The following is a 17550-nucleotide window of genomic DNA, read 5'->3' on the forward strand; positions in this document are numbered from 1 at the left end:
AATACTTAATGCCAATTAATTGTATACTTAAAAATGGCTAATGTGGTAAATTTTTTCTCTTTAAGAATTTTTTAAAATTTATTTTTTAACACGGTAGATTTTATGGTATGTGTATTTTACAATAAAAAATAACTTTTAGATAAAAAATACTCCCAATATATAAGTAGCTTTAAAATAGATTTTTTTCTTTTAAAAAAAGAGGCAAAATCTTTTCATTTAAAAAAAAAGAATAGAAAACTAAGAATCCTAATTCAACTAAGTTTACTTTTTTGTTTTTTTAACCTGTTTATTGTCAGCTTTTCAGTTGATCCATAATCAACAAATTGTACCAGGACAGCCAGAGGATTAAATTCTTTAATGGAAACAATCTTTGCTCTGTACCATACGCCATCATCATATTCTGCAAGGCAAGGCATTTCTGAAAAGACAAAAAGGGGGAAATCACATTGCCTTTTATTTTCTTAAAAACGTTTTTTAAAAAAAATACAGTAAAGTACAAAGAAAATATAATCACCAATTACCCATTATTCAGAATTAAACACTCAACAGTTAGCCACATGTTGGCTTGTGCTCTTTTTTCTGTTTATACTTTATAAACCTTGTTTTTCCTAATTCCTAAGTTAGGAAAAGGCTGGAAGAAAGACACCTCTCCATTCTCAGAGTCCTAGTTCTTCCACCACCCAAGGCTTAAACCATCCTTCCATTGTTCCCACTTCTTATACGCCCCCGATTTTTTTTCCTTTGGGCAGTTGTCTTCTGCAAATGATAGTAAAATGGTTTCTATTTTTCCTACTTTTAATTTCCTTCTCCTCCAATCCAATTCCATTGCTCTGTAGTTTAAAAAATTTCAATGGCATCTTAACTGTCTGCAGTACCAAGTCCTTAGACTGCAATTTACAGGGTTCTTCACAATATACTCCCAACCCACTTCAACCACATATCCTCAACGTGTTACCTAAATAGATTCCTTATTCAACTCCTTCAATATAGATTCCGTACATATTTAATAAGCACTTGTCTATGAATCAACTTGTACATATGCATACTTAATTGAAGAATAACCATAGAAAAATGCACACATGTATGTGTAGCTCCATGAATGATCACATTACGCACGGACTGTTTGTGCAGCCTCCCTGAGAGAAGAGCACCGTGAGGAAGGGATTGTTTCTTCCAGATTATAAATTAGTTTTTACAAAAAGAAAAAGTGACTGAGTTTATTTTTTCACTCATTCAACAAATACTTATGAGCACCTACTTGAGCCAGGTGCCCTCCTTAGGCGCTGATGACGCCGCGGCACAGAGTCCCTGCTGTGGTGCTGCCTTACAGGACGGGAGGAGGGGGTGGGGTGGGATGCATCAGGGAAGAGCTGCCATGCGGGGACAGCTGAGCAGAGACCCTGCTACACACCCCAGAACTTTCCAGGCAGAGGGAACAGCAAGTGGTGTTTATCAGCCAAACATGGGTCACAAGTGATTAAAATCTCATTAAGTAAAATCAGATAGGACGTCAGGCTGATGTTTTCCTTTGCTAAAGTATCCTCTGATATGAACAAAATACCAAGGATGAATAATACATCCCTATACATCACATACTGATAAAATGTGTAGACACCACTCCTGGTATTCAGGAACCGTCAACACCAGTAACTAGATGCATTTTCCTCATAGGAGAATGCCATATATTTAATAAAGATAGGGAAGTAGATTAGAAAGGGAAAAAAGCAGGATTTCACCCATGCTGGCAGGACTCGACACAATCTGAGTTCTGCTGCCCCACACCACAATTAGCAGCTTAGGTGGCTTGTAATTAAAATTAGTGCCATTCAGGTCCAAGTAACAACTCACAATCTGAGCTATTGGCAAAACTGCAAGCTCAGAAAAGCCACCTTCATGCAGTCAATGTTACAGCGTGGCCTGAGCTTTGAAAAACAAAAGCGCCCCAAGGCAAGAGACCATGCATATCAAGTGAGGGTGACAAAAATACCAGTTAACCTTAGAAACAACCCAGTCTCATCAGCACTGAAACAAAACAGCGGCTTCACTGGGAATCCCATTTTACTCTGAAAGGTTAGTACCTGTTCGGAAGTCCGTCAGAGGCGGGAACGTCTCCACATCCTTATTGAACCTCCCCAGCGCTTCCTCAAGGCTCTCAGGCTCAGGTTCCCAGCTGACTCCACCGTCAACTGTGTCATCATGCTGCTTCACCAGATTACAGTTTTCTACAGAGTCAAGGCAAATATACACCTAAGTGGGGGAAGGGAAGGGAAAAAGTTCAAATGCTGTAATTTTTAGTATTCATGATGTGGACAGAACTACTGCACGCCAGTCCCCAGCAACGACCTCACAGCCCTCAGAGTCAAGTCCCCACAGCAAACCAGACTTGCTCTTTGCGACTGGAAAGCATGAGAGTGGCGGCGGTATGTGACCACTGAGCCCAGGTTGTCAAAGGCGTGGTCTCTGCCCTGGCGGCGCTCAGCCCAACAGGGAAGCGTGCAGACGCGCGCCAGCAGGCCCAGCCTTCGGGCTCTGGAAGTGGATCCTGCACACCCCACACACACACCCCGACTGCAACCCGAGATCCTGGATTTCTGACTTTCACGTGTGTTGTTTTATGCTGCTCAATTTGGGGTAATTTATGTGGTGACTAATAACCAATTAAAAATCATAAAAACCAACAATAGTTTGCACTACTATGTTCTCTGATGAAATTATGGAGCAAATTCTTCTTGCCGGTGAAAAGAATGGTTTACTGTGTAAAAATGGCTGAGAGACTGCCTGGCCGCTTAATTTGTCATTTCTTTCTCTCGTTAGCCAAGCATATATAATTGAATTTTCTTTAGTGTACTTACTCATTCAGTCAATATTTACTGAGTGCCTACTATGTATCAGGCAGTATTCTAGGTTCTAGGGACACACCTCTGACCAAAACAGACAAAAATCCCTGTCTTCATGGAATTACATTCTAGTGGGAAGAAGCAGACAAAATAAGGAAGTGGCACAGTGTGTTACAAGGTGATAAGTGGTATGGAAAAACAGCGAATAAAGAGCACCTAAGTTCAATGTAGGAGGAGGACAGGGGAATGAGATGTTTAGTAAGATTTTACAGGTGGAAATAAGTTCCAACTTAACAATCTAAATATTTGAATGAAAAAGCTACACAATACTGGGAAAACCCAACAGTGATTAAGGAACACTTGCCTCATTAAGTAAAACAAGTGTCTGAAGAGTACATTATAGGGCAGGCAACCTAGCGGCCACCAGCTGTCAGCTATGAAAATCAGGAAGATGGAAATGTGGAGAATCAACCCTAGAGTTAAAGACCGAGACTGCCTGTCATGTTTTTAACCACCAGCATTACTGGAATCACGTACTTCGCTGGGTGAGACAACGTGCTTAACTTGAACAGCGTAGAGCTCTCCAGGGGGAGGAAGAGGTGAAGACAAATATGGCGGTAAAATAGGCGTCTCTGTTTCAGGCAAAAGCAATTCCTAAAACACCAAAAATAAATTCCAATTTCAGAGTGACTATTACAGAAACCCACCACATTATTAAAGCTTATTACAGTGCCAATTTACTTTCATTTAGCAAAAATCTAGCTGAGACACTGAAAATCACAAAATAATTTTGTTGTAGTGGGACCAAAATGTGATAAGTAATCAAAAGATCTTTAGCAGTCTTTTGTCCCCTGCCAAAAAAAAAGATTTTGTATTAAAAAAACCCCACAGGAATATTTACTTATATATAATATTTACATATAACACATAAAATTCTAGAAGAATGATTAACAAATTGCGGCTGCTTAGTGGACGGACTGGGGTGTTCAAGATGTAGAACTGGGACTTCTTTCTTTTCACATTTCTGTAGTATTTCATTTATTTTTAGAGTATTTTATACTAAATACTAAAATATGAAATAACAAAGGAAGATTTAAGTTAAAAATCATGAAAAAAGTGTGCTCTCTCTTAAGCTCTATAAAAGCATAAGGAGTAATTAAAAGTTCTATGATTCCAAAGAGGATCAAGGCAGTTAGCAGTTGTTAAAAGAAATATACATATAAAAATATAGGGGAGGGCTTCCCTGGTGGCGCAGTGGTTAAGAATCTGCCTGCCAATGCAGGGGACACGGGTTCGAGCCCTGGTCTGGGAAGATCCCACATGCCGCGGAGCGACTAAGCCCGTGAGCCACAACTACTGAGCCTGCGCGTCTGGAGCCTGTGCTCTGCAACGGGAGAGGCCGCGACGGTAAGAGGCCTGCGCACCGCGATGAAGAGTGGCCCCTGCTCTCCACAAATGGAGAAAGCCCTGGCACAGAAACGAAGACCCAACACAGCCAAAAATAAATATAAATAAATAAATAAATTTATAAAAAAAAAAAATATAGGGGATTTTTCTTTTAGTAAGTTAAAAAAAATCTTGAATATGGTGATTAACATAAAGAGTAAAACAATCATATTCAAATTTGTAGACTCACTTATTACTATTTAACATTTCCAAACTGGTGGCAAAACAAAACATATTTGAACCACTAAGATTTCAGCAAGAAGTGACTACCTACTGTTGAATTTTACTGATTTGTTACAAAACACTTTACAACAAGCATATGTCATTTTTATAATTATAGGAATTAAATTCTACTTAAAATTTTAAATGATAAAATTTTACTTATGAAAACACTTCTTGCACCAAAAAGCAAAAGTGACAAAAGAAAAAATAAGATAAAAAGGATAAACTAGATTTCATCAAAATTTAAAACTCTGGTGTTTCAAAGGATACCATCAAGAAAGTGAAAAGACAACCCACAGAATGGGAGAAAATATTTGCAAATCATATCTGATAAGGGACTTGTATCTTCACACCTATCCTAAGATGGCTAGGAAAAAAGTCAGGTAAGTGTTGGTGAGGATATGGAAAAAATGGAACCCTTGTACAACCCTAGTACCAAAGTAAAATGATGCCGCTGGTTTGGAAAACAGTTTCACAGTTCCTTAAAATGGTAAACACAGTCACCATATGACTTAGTAATTCCACTCCTAGGTCCATACTCAAGAGAACTGAAAACTGACATCCACTTAAAAATCTGTACACAAACGTTCATAGTAGCTTTAATTCACTATCTGTAAAGGTAAGAACAACCCAAGTATCCATCAAGAGATGAATGGATAAACAAAATGTGTGTATCTGTATAATGGAATATTATTCAGCAATGAAAAGGACACATACTACAACATGATTCAACCCTGCAAACATTATTCTGAATGAAAGAAGCCAGTAACAAAGGGCTATGATTCCCTTTATATGAAACGTCCAGGATAGACAAACCCACAGAAACAGTTTCCAGGAAACTGGGGAAGGGGAAATGGAAAGTGACTGCTGCTGGTATGGAGCTTCTTTCTGAGATGAAATGTTGTGGAATTAGATAGTTGTGATGATTGCACAACTCTATGAATATATTAAAAACCACTGACTTGTACACTTTAAAAAGTTGAATTTTATGGTATGTAAATTATCTCAATAAAGCTGTTATGCTTACCTTCCTGATCTTGTATCAGATTCTTTGTATTGATGAATTGTCCAAATTTTCAAAATATTTGGATTGAAACTTACCTCAAACCTTATTTCCCATCTCTCTTCCTCATACTTTTTATTGTAATCTGTTGGTTTCTGAAATAATATAGTATTATTAACGAATAAAACTATCTTTAACTATGTACTATTGTTTTAAGGCACTTTCATATTTCATCCCACAAAAACCGTGTGCATGACCTTGTTGGCATTCATTTCAGCTTAACTATGGGAAAATTTAGTGTTCTGAGTGATCTTAATATTGCAACAAGAAGAATCCTCAAAATTATGCTAAAAGCATGTCAATTGTCATTAGTTTATAATAAGAGTGGGAGCTCTTACCTTTCCTTTTAAATGTTCACACTGAAGAGTACACCTGCCAGAGAGACTAAGTAATCTTTATAAAACCTGTTTACCAGATGAAACACCCTTTACACAAACACACGGGGGCACGCACGCACACACACACACACCTCTATGCTCAAAAGAAACAACTGGCTGTGAGCATTACATGTACAAAGTTATGTCATAGTTTCCTATTTGAGAGAAGAAAGTAGTTTCCTATATTGAACTGAACACCCACTGTTTGGTTGTGTACTATTGCCAAAATGAATATTCAAAACCTTAACAAGTGAACTGTAAGTCTAAAAATTTCTTGCTATATACAATGTTCACGTTCTTATTTATGATGAGTACCCTATTTCTATAAAGTATTTGTGGCAGCTTGCCATGTGAAATCATATCTGTAACAGACTAATTATGTTTTTTAAAATATTAAAAACAGAAGCACCAGGCAACTGGAATGGGCTATTTACTGAAGCTAAGCTTAAAATCTGGCTCTGAGTTCCCTGTGAGAAGGCAAAATGGGGGAAATGTTATAATACTGAATATAAGGCAAAACCATTTTATCTTGGGAGAGAGTCGTTTTCTGGCAGTGAATTCCATTATGATTTCATAATTTACATCTATATTCAAACAACGTTAGAGAACATATGAGCTTCCCATTAGGTTTGAAGATATAGAAACACTAAGTGACTCTTAATGCAATTGAAGTCTTTTCTAGGACTTTATAAAGCATGATATAGGGTATTGCTTTCTCAGTAAAGAATTTACAAATCCTCTAGACCCTCTTAACATATCAGCATGTAGAACTATATGGAAGGCTTGAGGCGTAAGACAAAACACGACATTTTAACCCCAATTTCTCTTTCTATAGTTTAGATTTTTATAGAAAACTAGCCCACTTACTTCCTTCAGCATTTCCTCAGAGCGCTCGAAAGTGCAATGCTTGTGGTGCGCCATAAAACAAGACAGCGACATTCCATCCAAGTAGAGGCGGGCAGAGAACTTCTCCCACGGGTCTTCTGGTGACTCCTACGTAAGTTCGATACAGGAGATTACTACCATGAAAATAAAGTCTGTTTGAAGATTAGAAGTTTACAGTCGGCAAAAATGAAATTAGATGTCTGACAATCACAGTATTACTAGTTTGACTAGTGATTTGTCCTGTAAAATTTTCTTCCTGGTATTCTGGCAGATACCGAGGCAATAATGCTACTACTCTGGTTTTTATAAAATAGATTTACATGTCCATAAGGTAGAGAGTTTTCCAGTTATGTAAAGAAAGCAATTTACTCTACATCATCTTTAGATAATACTAATAATTTATACTAAGTAGAAGGAGAAAGAAAAAGTATGCTCAGGGGTAAAGAAATGAAGTTTAGTTAAAAATCCAAAAATGGCAGGAATCAGAAGAAATTAACAACAGTCTAGGAGTCATATAGTGGCTTTAAAACCTGTGGGTCCGTTTACAAACATTAGGTACCAAAATGCACATGACTGATAAGCTGATCCTTCCTCGCTATTTCCACTCGGTACCACCTTAGTCCAAACTCATGTCTCTGCTGAGTTAGTGTAATCACCTTCCAGCTGATCTCCTGCTTCTACCTTTTTCTACCGTCCAGTTTTCACCAGTGCAAAGTGAAAACAGTAGATTGTGAGGTCAGATCACATCCACCTCCGCGCAGCAACAACTGCACCTCTCACAGGTGGCCTCCCACCTCCGTCCGTCCGTCTGCTCCTTGGACACTCCAGGCATCTCCTGCCCTGCGGCTCTCTGCACTGATCTGGTAACTGCGTGGCGTGTCCTCTCACCACTCAGAAGTCTCAATCAAATTTTATCTTTTTAGGGATGTCTTCTCTGACCACTGTATTTAAAATGTTATCTCCTCCCTATCAGCCTTTCCTAATTCATTTTTCTGGCCAGCACTACTATTTAACATACCTTATATATATATATTTTTTTCGTTTTATTTCCCATCACTAAAATGGAAGCTCAACGGAGGCAGGAGTTGCTATTTGGCTCTTGCTGCACCTGCAGGCCTAGGACAGAGCCCAGCATGTTAAGAGGCACCGGGTCCATGCCATGAGCATGTAAGGTAGGAGGAGCACTTCTGGGGAAGGTCTGCTACGGCAGCAGGGCTGCAAGGGCAGGCACAGGCATGGTTTCTGAGAAATCGAGTACCTTGGTATACGCCACACTGTTTTCCTAGGCTAAGCTAAGCAGCAAAGAAAGCCACCTGGATAACCTGAACAGTTCCCATCTCTGCAGGACTTCCGTGACTGTCCACAGAGGCTGTGAATAACCAGAGAGGCTTCTCCACTTTCTTATTTAAGTGCATCTGTGGCTCTTTTTAGGTCTTTATCAGCCTACCATCACACCTTTCATACAGAAATACTTCCTTAAAGTTAGTTCTATCTTTCTGCCCGAACCCTCCAACACAGCTCCAGGAGAATCTTCTCACTGCCTCACTGCTCAAGAACCCCCAATGGGGCCTCCTGCCTGACGTCTACTTCTCTTAAACCCTATTCACACTGCTGTTCCTCCCAAAACTCCTACTGTTCTAGCAAATGCATTTCCCATTTCTGTCTCCGCACCTACCTTGTCAGGAGCACTTCATCAACTCCCATTTCTACATTCCTATTACACTCGCTCTTTTTACCAGTCGCCTGGCTCTCAGCAAGTTGTGGTGTAAAGTCTTTAGGGTTTTGTCTTGTGTCTCACTGTTTCACTAACTAGACAGGGCCCTTGAGGACGGGAATTACCTGCACCTAACACAGTGCTACACACACAGCACCATCCTGAAAACTACCATGTGTGTTTATAAACATCTCTATTTCCTTAGTACTCTCCTCGTGTCAAAATAAGTTGTTAATAAGGAATCTTCCAAATTACTTGCTTATGGAAGTTCTCAGGAACTTGCTCAAAATTAGGTTTATTTAAAATGAGCCTAGGAACCAAAGTGGCAACTTCTTTTATGTTAACGAGTAATTGATAATCACATAGGAACATAGTTCTTCATAAAAAAATCCCTCAAATTATATTACCTGTAACACTTTATGGCAAATAAACTAAATCAATGATATATGCTTTATTTTTAATTTTTTTTTGAAGTTGGTTTTTTTAAGATTCTTTGATGTGAACCATTTTTAAAGTCTTTATTGAATTTGTTACAATATTGCTTCTGTTTTTTGGTCCCTTGGCCGAGAGGCATGTGGGATCCTAGCTCCCTGACCAGGGATCAAACCCACAGCCCCTGCATCGGAAGGCGAAGTCTCAACTACTGGACTCCCAGGGAAGTCCCAATGATATATGCTTTAAATACAAATTACCATAATGTGAACTTCCACCTCTCTCTTTGAAAGCAGTTCCTGAAGGAGTTCTACTGCATCTGGTTGCCAGACATTCCCGACCTATTTGGGATTAATAAACTCAGATTTTTTCACAAAATAAGAGCAGGAAGTAAATGAAGATACACAAAAGTAGCCATAAACAGATAACACTAGAGAGAAGGACAAAATATATAGGCAGTTTTCAGAGAATATCATGGGTATATGATAAAAATGATCTTAAGAAACTAATAATTTATCTCAGCTTCCCCCCATGTTACTCTCTTAAAGCATTTTATGCTTTAAAAATATAAACCTACACTAAAAACAAAGCATCATAAAACTTTTTAAAAAGGCCAATATGCCAAAGCAGTGCTTGTATACTGACTACAATGTATATTTATTAAGGAGCAGTGACTATTACGTCTTATGTGTTAAGAGGTTCACTTGGCCAGGAACTGGGGCCTCCTGCCAAAAGCCCATGAGGAGCCCCAGCTTCCTGCCAGCGCCCTGTGAGTGAGCATCTGGAAGCGGGTTCTTCAGCCCAGTCAGTCCTTTGGGTTACTGCATTTCTGGTGCACATCTTGGCTGCAGAGTCATCAGGGACCCTGAGCCAAAACACCCAGCTAAGCTGTTCCCAATGCCTGAGCCACAGAAACTGTACGAAATTTTTAAAAAGCTTATTGTTGATTTAGACCACTAAATTTTAAGCTTAATTTGTTATATAGCAAGAGATAATTAATATACCATTCCTTTCTCTGATCCAGCTTCAAATTTCTTGAAATTTTATTTGAACCGTAACTAAAAATTAACAATTCCAAACAAAATTCCCATCTATGAAGACATTATCTCTCTCAATTTATTCAGATATTTTTATATCCTTCAGTATAATTCTGTCGTTTTCTTCATAAAGGCCCTTTGTCTATCTTTGTAAGCTTATTTCTAAATATAATTTTTGTTGCACTGAAAGGGATTTCATTTTACATTCTAATTTCTAGAAAACTATTGTTAATAAAAAGACAGTATTTTAAAATTAATCATCCTATAAACCCCTGTTTACTCACAGGTATGGTATTATAGAGATGACAAGGAATACAAAGTTGGGGTGTATCAGGATACAGCAAAATAGGGTAAAGATGACACTGTGGAATCTTCTCAGTGAATCCGTGATCTAAATATTGTACCTGAAACAGGACAAAGTTCATAATTAAAACTTACTACTAAAAACTAGGGGACAGAAAGGACTCCCTGGTATTAAAGAGAATAAAAAAAAAAAAAGACATCCTAGAAGGAGATATAAATCTGGATTTAAAAAATCTCTAGAAAAAAAGTAACACTGTATTTCCTCATCCCATAGTGTATCAAACCTCACTGTCAAAAGGTTTTCTTACACATGAACAAAAGCTTTTTCTTTTCTTGAGAATAATCAATTTTTTGGAGGATGTTTAAAATTTTTCTTTTGTTTTTCCAAGTATTTTAGAAGTCCTGATTTCCATTTAATAAAAGAACATTTCTCAAATTCTCAGTATTCCTCAGTTTCACAGTTTGGGAAACTCTGCATGTAATGTTTCCTTCCTGGAGAATCACATTGCATAATAAAGGTTCTGAGAAGTCCTATGAGAAAGAAACTTGTTTTTAAGTCATCCAGTGTTCCTCAAATTTTGTAAAATAACTTTCTAAAGACTTCATTTTTTAAAGAATTTTGGGTTCACACCAAAATTTAGAGAAAGGTACAGAGATTTCCCTCACACCCCAGCCTCCCTCACTGTAACATCCTGCACCACAGTGGTAATTAGTTATAATCATGAACCTACATGGATACGTCAAAATCAAGGTCCATATAGATTACGTTAGGGTTCACTTGGTGATGTACACTCTATGGGACTGACAAATGTATAAAGACGCTCTGTGAAAACAAAGGGTGTTTTCATTGCCCTAAAAATCCTCTGTCCTCCCTCCCCGCGACCCCTGGCAAACACTCATCTTCTTACTATCTCCATATTTTGCATTTTCCAGAAGGTCATATAGTTGGAGTCATACAGTATATGTAGCCTTTTCAGACTTGCTTTCACTTAGCGATATGCATTTAAGGTTCGTCCATGGCTTTTCATGGCTTGATAGCTCATTTCTTTTTAGCACTGAATAATATTCCATTGTATGAATGCACTACAGTTTATTTATCCATTCACTTACTGAAGGACATTCTGGGTGCCTCCAAGTTTGGCAATTACGAATAAAGCTCCTATAAACAGGTTTTTGTGTGGACATGTTTTCAACTCCTTTGGGTAAATACTGTAAAAATTTAATAAACAGAAACCTCAATTAAACAGAGTTGGGAGATCAGAAAGGGGAGCTCCATGTCCTTTGATGATAGCAGAGCCCAAAAGGAGGAATACAGACTCTTCTTTCCTGGGAAGGACTCAGCCAATGAAAAGCCACGGACTCTTTGTTTACTAGAGCCATACCCACTTCCTTTTCTTCTCTATAAACGTGTTCTCCTTTCCTTGCTTTGCAGGAACTTGCACGTGACTTACCATGGTTGCAGACCCTGAATTGTAATTCTCTGCTGATCCTGAATAAATCCAACTTTGCTGGAGAAGTATCTGGCAGTCTGTTTATTTCAGGTCAACAATACCAAGGAGTGCGACTGCTGGATCATATGTTAAGAGTAGATTTAGTTGTTGAGAAACTGCCGAACTGTCTGCCAAAGTGGATGTACCACTCTGCATTCCCATCAGCAGTGGAGGGTTTCAGTTGCTCCATGTCCTCACCAGCCTTTGGTGTTGTCAGTGTTCCAGATCTTGGCCATTCTAATATATGTGTAGTGCTATCTTGTATTAACTTGCATTTCCCTGGTGACATATGATATGGAACTTCTTTTCATATCTTTGCCATCTGTATGTCTCCTTTGGTGAGGTATCTGTTAAGGTCTGTGGTCCATTTTTTAAATTGGGTTGTTTTCTTACTGTTAAATTTTAAGAGTTCTTTGTATATTTTGGATAACAGTCCTTTATCAGATGTATATCTTGCAAGTATTTTCTCCCAGTGTTTAGCTTGTTTTCTCATTATCCTGATATTGTCTTTTGCAGAGGAGAAGTTTTTAATTTTAATGAAGTCCAGCTTGTACCTTATTTCTTTCATGGGTCATGTCTTTGGTGCTGTATCTAAAAGGTCATTGCCATATTAAAGGTCATCTATGTTTCTATGTTGTCTTTCTAGGAGTCTTACAGTTTTATGTTTTACATTTAGGTCTGTGGTCCATTTAGAGATAATTTTTATGGAAGATTTTATAATTTTTATAAAATCTGTGTCTAGATTTTTTTGCATGTGGATGTTCCACTGTTCCAGCACCATTTGCTGAGAAGACTATCTTTGCTCAGTTGTATTGCCGTTGCTCCTTTGTCAAAGATCATTGACTATATTTACGTGGGTCTATTTCTGTGTTCTCTAGTCTATTCCATTGATCTATTTGTATTTTGCTTTGCCAATACCACACTGTCTCGATTAACTTTATACTAAGTCTTGAAGCCTAGCCTGTCAGTCCTTTAACTTTGTTCTTCTCCTTCAATATTGTGTTGTCTATCCTGAGTCTTTTGTCTCTCCATATAAACTTAAGAATAAAGTTTGTTGATACCCACAAAATAACTTGCTGGAATTTTGACTAGGATTGCACTGAATCCATAAATACAGTTGAAAAGACCTGACATCTTGCCATCATTGAGTCTTCCTATCCAAGAACAGAGTGTTGCTCCATTAATTTTGTTCTTTGATTTTGTTCATCAGAGTTCTGCAGTTTTCCTCATATGTATCTTTGTATATACTTTGTTAGATTTATACCTAAGTATTTTGTTTTGGGGGTGCTAACGTAAAATGGTATTGTGTTTTTTATTTCAAATTCCATCTGTTCACTGCTAGTATATGAGAAAGAAATTGAGTTATGTATATTAACCTTATATTCTGCAATCTTCCTATAATTGCTTACTAGTTCCAGGAGTTTTTTGATGAGTCTCTTGCATTTTTTTTAATGTAGGTGAACATGTCATCTGCAAACATACACAGTTTTATTTCTTCCTTTCCAATCTGATTACCCTTTATTTCCTTTTCTTGTCTTGTTGCATTAGCTAACACTTCCAGTACAATACTGAAAAGGATCGGTGAGTGGTTATCCTTGCCTTGTACCTGATCTTGGTGTAAAAGCCTCAAGTTTCTCACCATTAAGTGTTATGATACCTGTAGAAGTTCCCTTATACTTCTAGTTTACTGAGTTTTTATCATGAAATGAGTCCTGGATCTTCTCAAATGCTTTTTCTGCATCTACGGACATATTCATGTGATTTTTCATTTTTACACTGTTGATGTGATGGATTACTATAATTGATTTTCAAATGGTTAATCAGCCTTGTATACCTGGGATAAACACTATTTGGTCATAGTATGTTTAATTTTTTTTAAACATTACATACTGTGTTGGCTCTAACTTGCTAATATTTTGCTGAGGATTTTTGCATCTATGTTCCTGAGAGATACTGGTCTGTAGTTTTCTTTTCTTGTGATGTCTTTGTTTTTGAATTAGGGTAATGCTTGCTTCATAAAATGAGTTATGAAGTATGCCCTCTGCTTCTTTCCTCTGAAAGATACTGTAGAGAAATGGTAAAATATCTTCCTTAAATGTTTGGCAGAATTCACCAGTGAACGTATCTGGGCCTGGTGGTTTTTGTTCTGGAAGGCTGTCAATTATTGACTCAATTTCTTTAAAAGACATAGGCCGAGACTGTTTATTTCTTCTTGTGTGAGTTCTGGCATTTTGTGTCATTTAAGAAACTGGTCTAGTTCATCTAGGTTATCCAATGTGTGGGCATAGCTGTTCACAGTATTCCTTTATCTTTCAATGTTCATTAAATCTGTATTGATATCTCTGCTTTTATTTCTGATATTAGTAATTTGTGTCTTTTTTTTTTTTCTTGGCTAGCCAGGCTAGAGGGTTATCAATTTTATCAAACTTTTCAATGAACCAGCTTTAAATCTCATTAATTTTTTTTCTTGAATTCCTATTTTCAGGGATTCACAGATTTCAGCTCTAATTCTTATTATTTCTTTTCTTCTGCTTACTTTGGCTTTTTTCTTTTTCTAATTTTCTAAGGTAGAAACATAGATAATTGATTTTAGACTTTCCTTCTTTTATAATATATGCATTCAATGCAATGAATTTCCCTCTCAGCACTGCTTTAGCTGCATCTCATAAATTTTGTAAGTTGTTTTCATTTTCATTTAGTTCAAAATATTTTAATATTTCTCTTGAGATTTCTTCTTTGACCCATGTGTTATTTAGAAGTTTGCTGTTAAATCTCCATGCATTTTGGGATTTTCCAGTTGTCTTTCTCTTACTGATTTCTAGTTTAACTCTATTGTGGTCTGAGAGCAAACACTGATTCCTATTCTTTTAAATTTAAGGTGTGTTTTATGGCCCAGAATGTGGTCTATCTTGGTGAATATTCCATGTGAGCTTAACAATGTGTATCTTGCTGTTGTTGGGGGAAGAAGTCTATAGATGCTAATTATATCCAGTTGATGATGATGTTGTTGAATTCAGTTATGTCCTTACTGATTTTCTGCCAGTTGGATCTGTCCATTTCTGATTGGGGAGGGGGGGATGTTGAAGTCTCCAACTATGATAGTGGATACACCTATTTCTCCTTGCAGTTCTACTAGTTTTTGCCTCATGTAGTTTGACTCTCTGTTCTTAGGGGCATATTAAGAATTTATTAAGACATTCAGGATTTTATGTCTTCTTGGAAAACTGACCCTTTTTCATTATGTAATGCCCTTCTTCCTTGATAACCTGCCTTGCTTTGAGTCTGTTCTGAAATCATTATAGCTACTCTTTCTTTCTTTTGATTAGTGTTAGCATGGAATATTTTTCTAAGTCCGTTTATTTTTAATCTATTTTTATCTTATATCTAACATGGGTTTCTTACAGACAATATATAGTTGGGTGTTGTTTTTTGATCCACTCCAATAATATGGGTCTTTTAACTGGTGCATTTAGACCACTGACCTTCGAAGTGATTATTGACATAGCTGGATTAATAGCTAACAAATTTGTTACTGTTTTCTACCTGCTCTTGTTCTTCGTTCTTATTTTTGTCTTTCACTGTTTTTCTTCCTCTTGCTGTTTTTTTTGGGGGAGGGATTTTATATGATTCCATTTTCTTTTTCTTAGTGAATCAGTATAGTTAAAAATATTTTTAGTAGTTGCCCTACAGTTTGCAATAATCACTTACAACTAATCCAAGTCCACTTTCAAATAACACTATACCACTTTATAGACAGTATTAGTACCTTAGAGTAACAAAATAATCCTAACTCCTCCTTCTCATCCCCTATATTATTGTCATTCATTTCACTTATATATAAGCATACATAAGCATATATATAACTGAAAGCACATGTAACATAATTATTTACTGCTATTATTACTCTGAACAAACTATCACCTGTTAGAGCAATTAAAAATAAGAAAAATAGAAGTTTTAACTTCACTTATTCCTTTTTCAATTATTTTCTTTATGTAGATCTGAGTTTCTAACCTATATTATTTTCCTTCTCTCTAAAAATTTTCTTTTAACATTTTTTGCAAGGCACATCTACTGGCAACAAATTCTCTCAGTTTTTGCTTTTCTGTTAAAGTCTTCATTTTTCCTTCAGTTTTGAAGGATAATTTTGCAGGGTACAGAATTCTAGGCTGATGGGTTTTTATCCCTCTCAAGATTTAAAATATTTCAACCCACTCTTTTTTTTTAATTGATTCATTTATTTCTTTATTCAATTAGTATGAAATGAGGGGCTATTCTGGGTGAACCAAAGTGCTGAACTTACACTGTGATTTCTACCCAATTTGCATTGTTCTCTTAGCTGAAAGAGGTGGGGAGAACATTCTTCCTATATCAGTGGCTTCAGCTGCTCAACTTACTTTTCAATAAACAGTTAATTATTATGTCAAAGGTTTTAGGTAAACTTGACTAACGTTGGCAAACAGCACTTGAAAGAAAAGACTGAAAGCAGCTCTTTTGCCCCTTTCCCATTTGCACATTTCTGTTCCCCTCTAACCTTAAAAGAACCTAATTACAGGAATGAGATCACTAGGCAATTTAACCTAACTCCTGACATGTGCTCTTCTGAATGCATACCATGCCCTGTCTAATCTGGTGATTCTTTTTCTAGATGAAAAGAAGAATGAAGAATTAAGCAGTTAAAAATACGGCTAGCTCCCCCCTACCACCAACAGCCTCCCTAAGCAATCCTGCAGGCAGATCACTCGGGCAATATAACATCCGAAGAGAGAGGCAGCCAGCCTGTATGCAATGCAGAATGATGTAGAACCCAGCCTCCTGCCTCGATGATTCACTGAGATTGTTCCCCACACCCCCATTTTCCCCTTTAAAAACTGTCCTGGCTGAGCAGAATCTTAGGAGTTGGTTTCTGGGCACAAGTCCACCTTCTCCTCAGATTGCTGGCTTTTCTGATTAAAGCACCTCTCCTTTCTACTGACACTTGCCTCTCAAATTACTGGCTTATGAGTCAACCCACTCTCTTCTTGCTTCTTGCATAGTTTCTGAGGAGAAGCTGGATGTAATTCTTATCTTTGCTCCTCTGTAAGTTAGGTGGTTTATTTCTCTGGCTTCTTTCAGGATATTTTCTGTAATTTTGACTTTCTGTCATTTGAAATGACAGATGGTTTCTTTTGCATTTATTCTGCTTGGTGTTCTCTGAGCTCCAGGATCTATGGTTTGCTGTTTGACATTAATTTGGGGAAATTCTCAGTAATAATTTTTCTTCTCTCTTCACTTTCTGGTATTTCCATTATCTGTATGTTATACCCTTGTAGCCATCCCACAGTTCTTGGGAATTTGGTTCTGTTTTTTTTTCAGTTTTTCTCTTTACTTTTCAGTTTTAGATGTTTCTATCTATATATATCCTCTAGTGCAGAGATTTTTTCCTCAGCTGTGGCCAGTCTACTAACAAGCAAATCAAAGGATCTTCCTTGGTATTTCCATCTCTCTGCTTACATTGCCCATCTGTTCTTTCATGTTGTCTACTTTATCCATTAGAGCCCTTAGCATATTAACCATAGCTGTTTTAAGTTTCTGTTCTGATAACTCTAACATCCCTGCCATGTCTGGTTCTGATGCTTGTTGTGTCTTTTCAAACTGTGTTTCTGCCTTTCAGAATGCCTAATACTTTAAATTTAGATATGACCTATAACATTAGTTTCAGGTATACAATGTAATGATTTGACATTTGCATATATTGCAAAATG

General features: G+C 37.2%; 1 protein-coding gene across 1 annotated transcript in view; it reads right to left on the minus strand.

Moving 5' to 3' along the window:
* Positions 1–17550, minus strand: part of RNF17 (ring finger protein 17) — a 123882-nt gene that overhangs the window by 3920 nt on the left and 102412 nt on the right. The window contains exons 28-34 of the mRNA XM_057532722.1: positions 10298–10417; positions 9237–9317; positions 6813–6938; positions 5607–5663; positions 3375–3491; positions 2079–2247; positions 283–418 (exon numbers count right to left, since the gene is read on the minus strand). Coding sequence (XP_057388705.1) covers positions 283–418; positions 2079–2247; positions 3375–3491; positions 5607–5663; positions 6813–6938; positions 9237–9317; positions 10298–10417 — 806 coding nt within the window. The remainder of the gene's footprint in view (positions 1–282; positions 419–2078; positions 2248–3374; positions 3492–5606; positions 5664–6812; positions 6939–9236; positions 9318–10297; positions 10418–17550) is intronic.

The sequence above is a fragment of the Balaenoptera acutorostrata genome, chromosome 18 (assembly GCF_949987535.1).
Source record: "Balaenoptera acutorostrata chromosome 18, mBalAcu1.1, whole genome shotgun sequence".
Classification (NCBI taxonomy): domain Eukaryota; kingdom Metazoa; phylum Chordata; class Mammalia; order Artiodactyla; family Balaenopteridae; genus Balaenoptera; species Balaenoptera acutorostrata.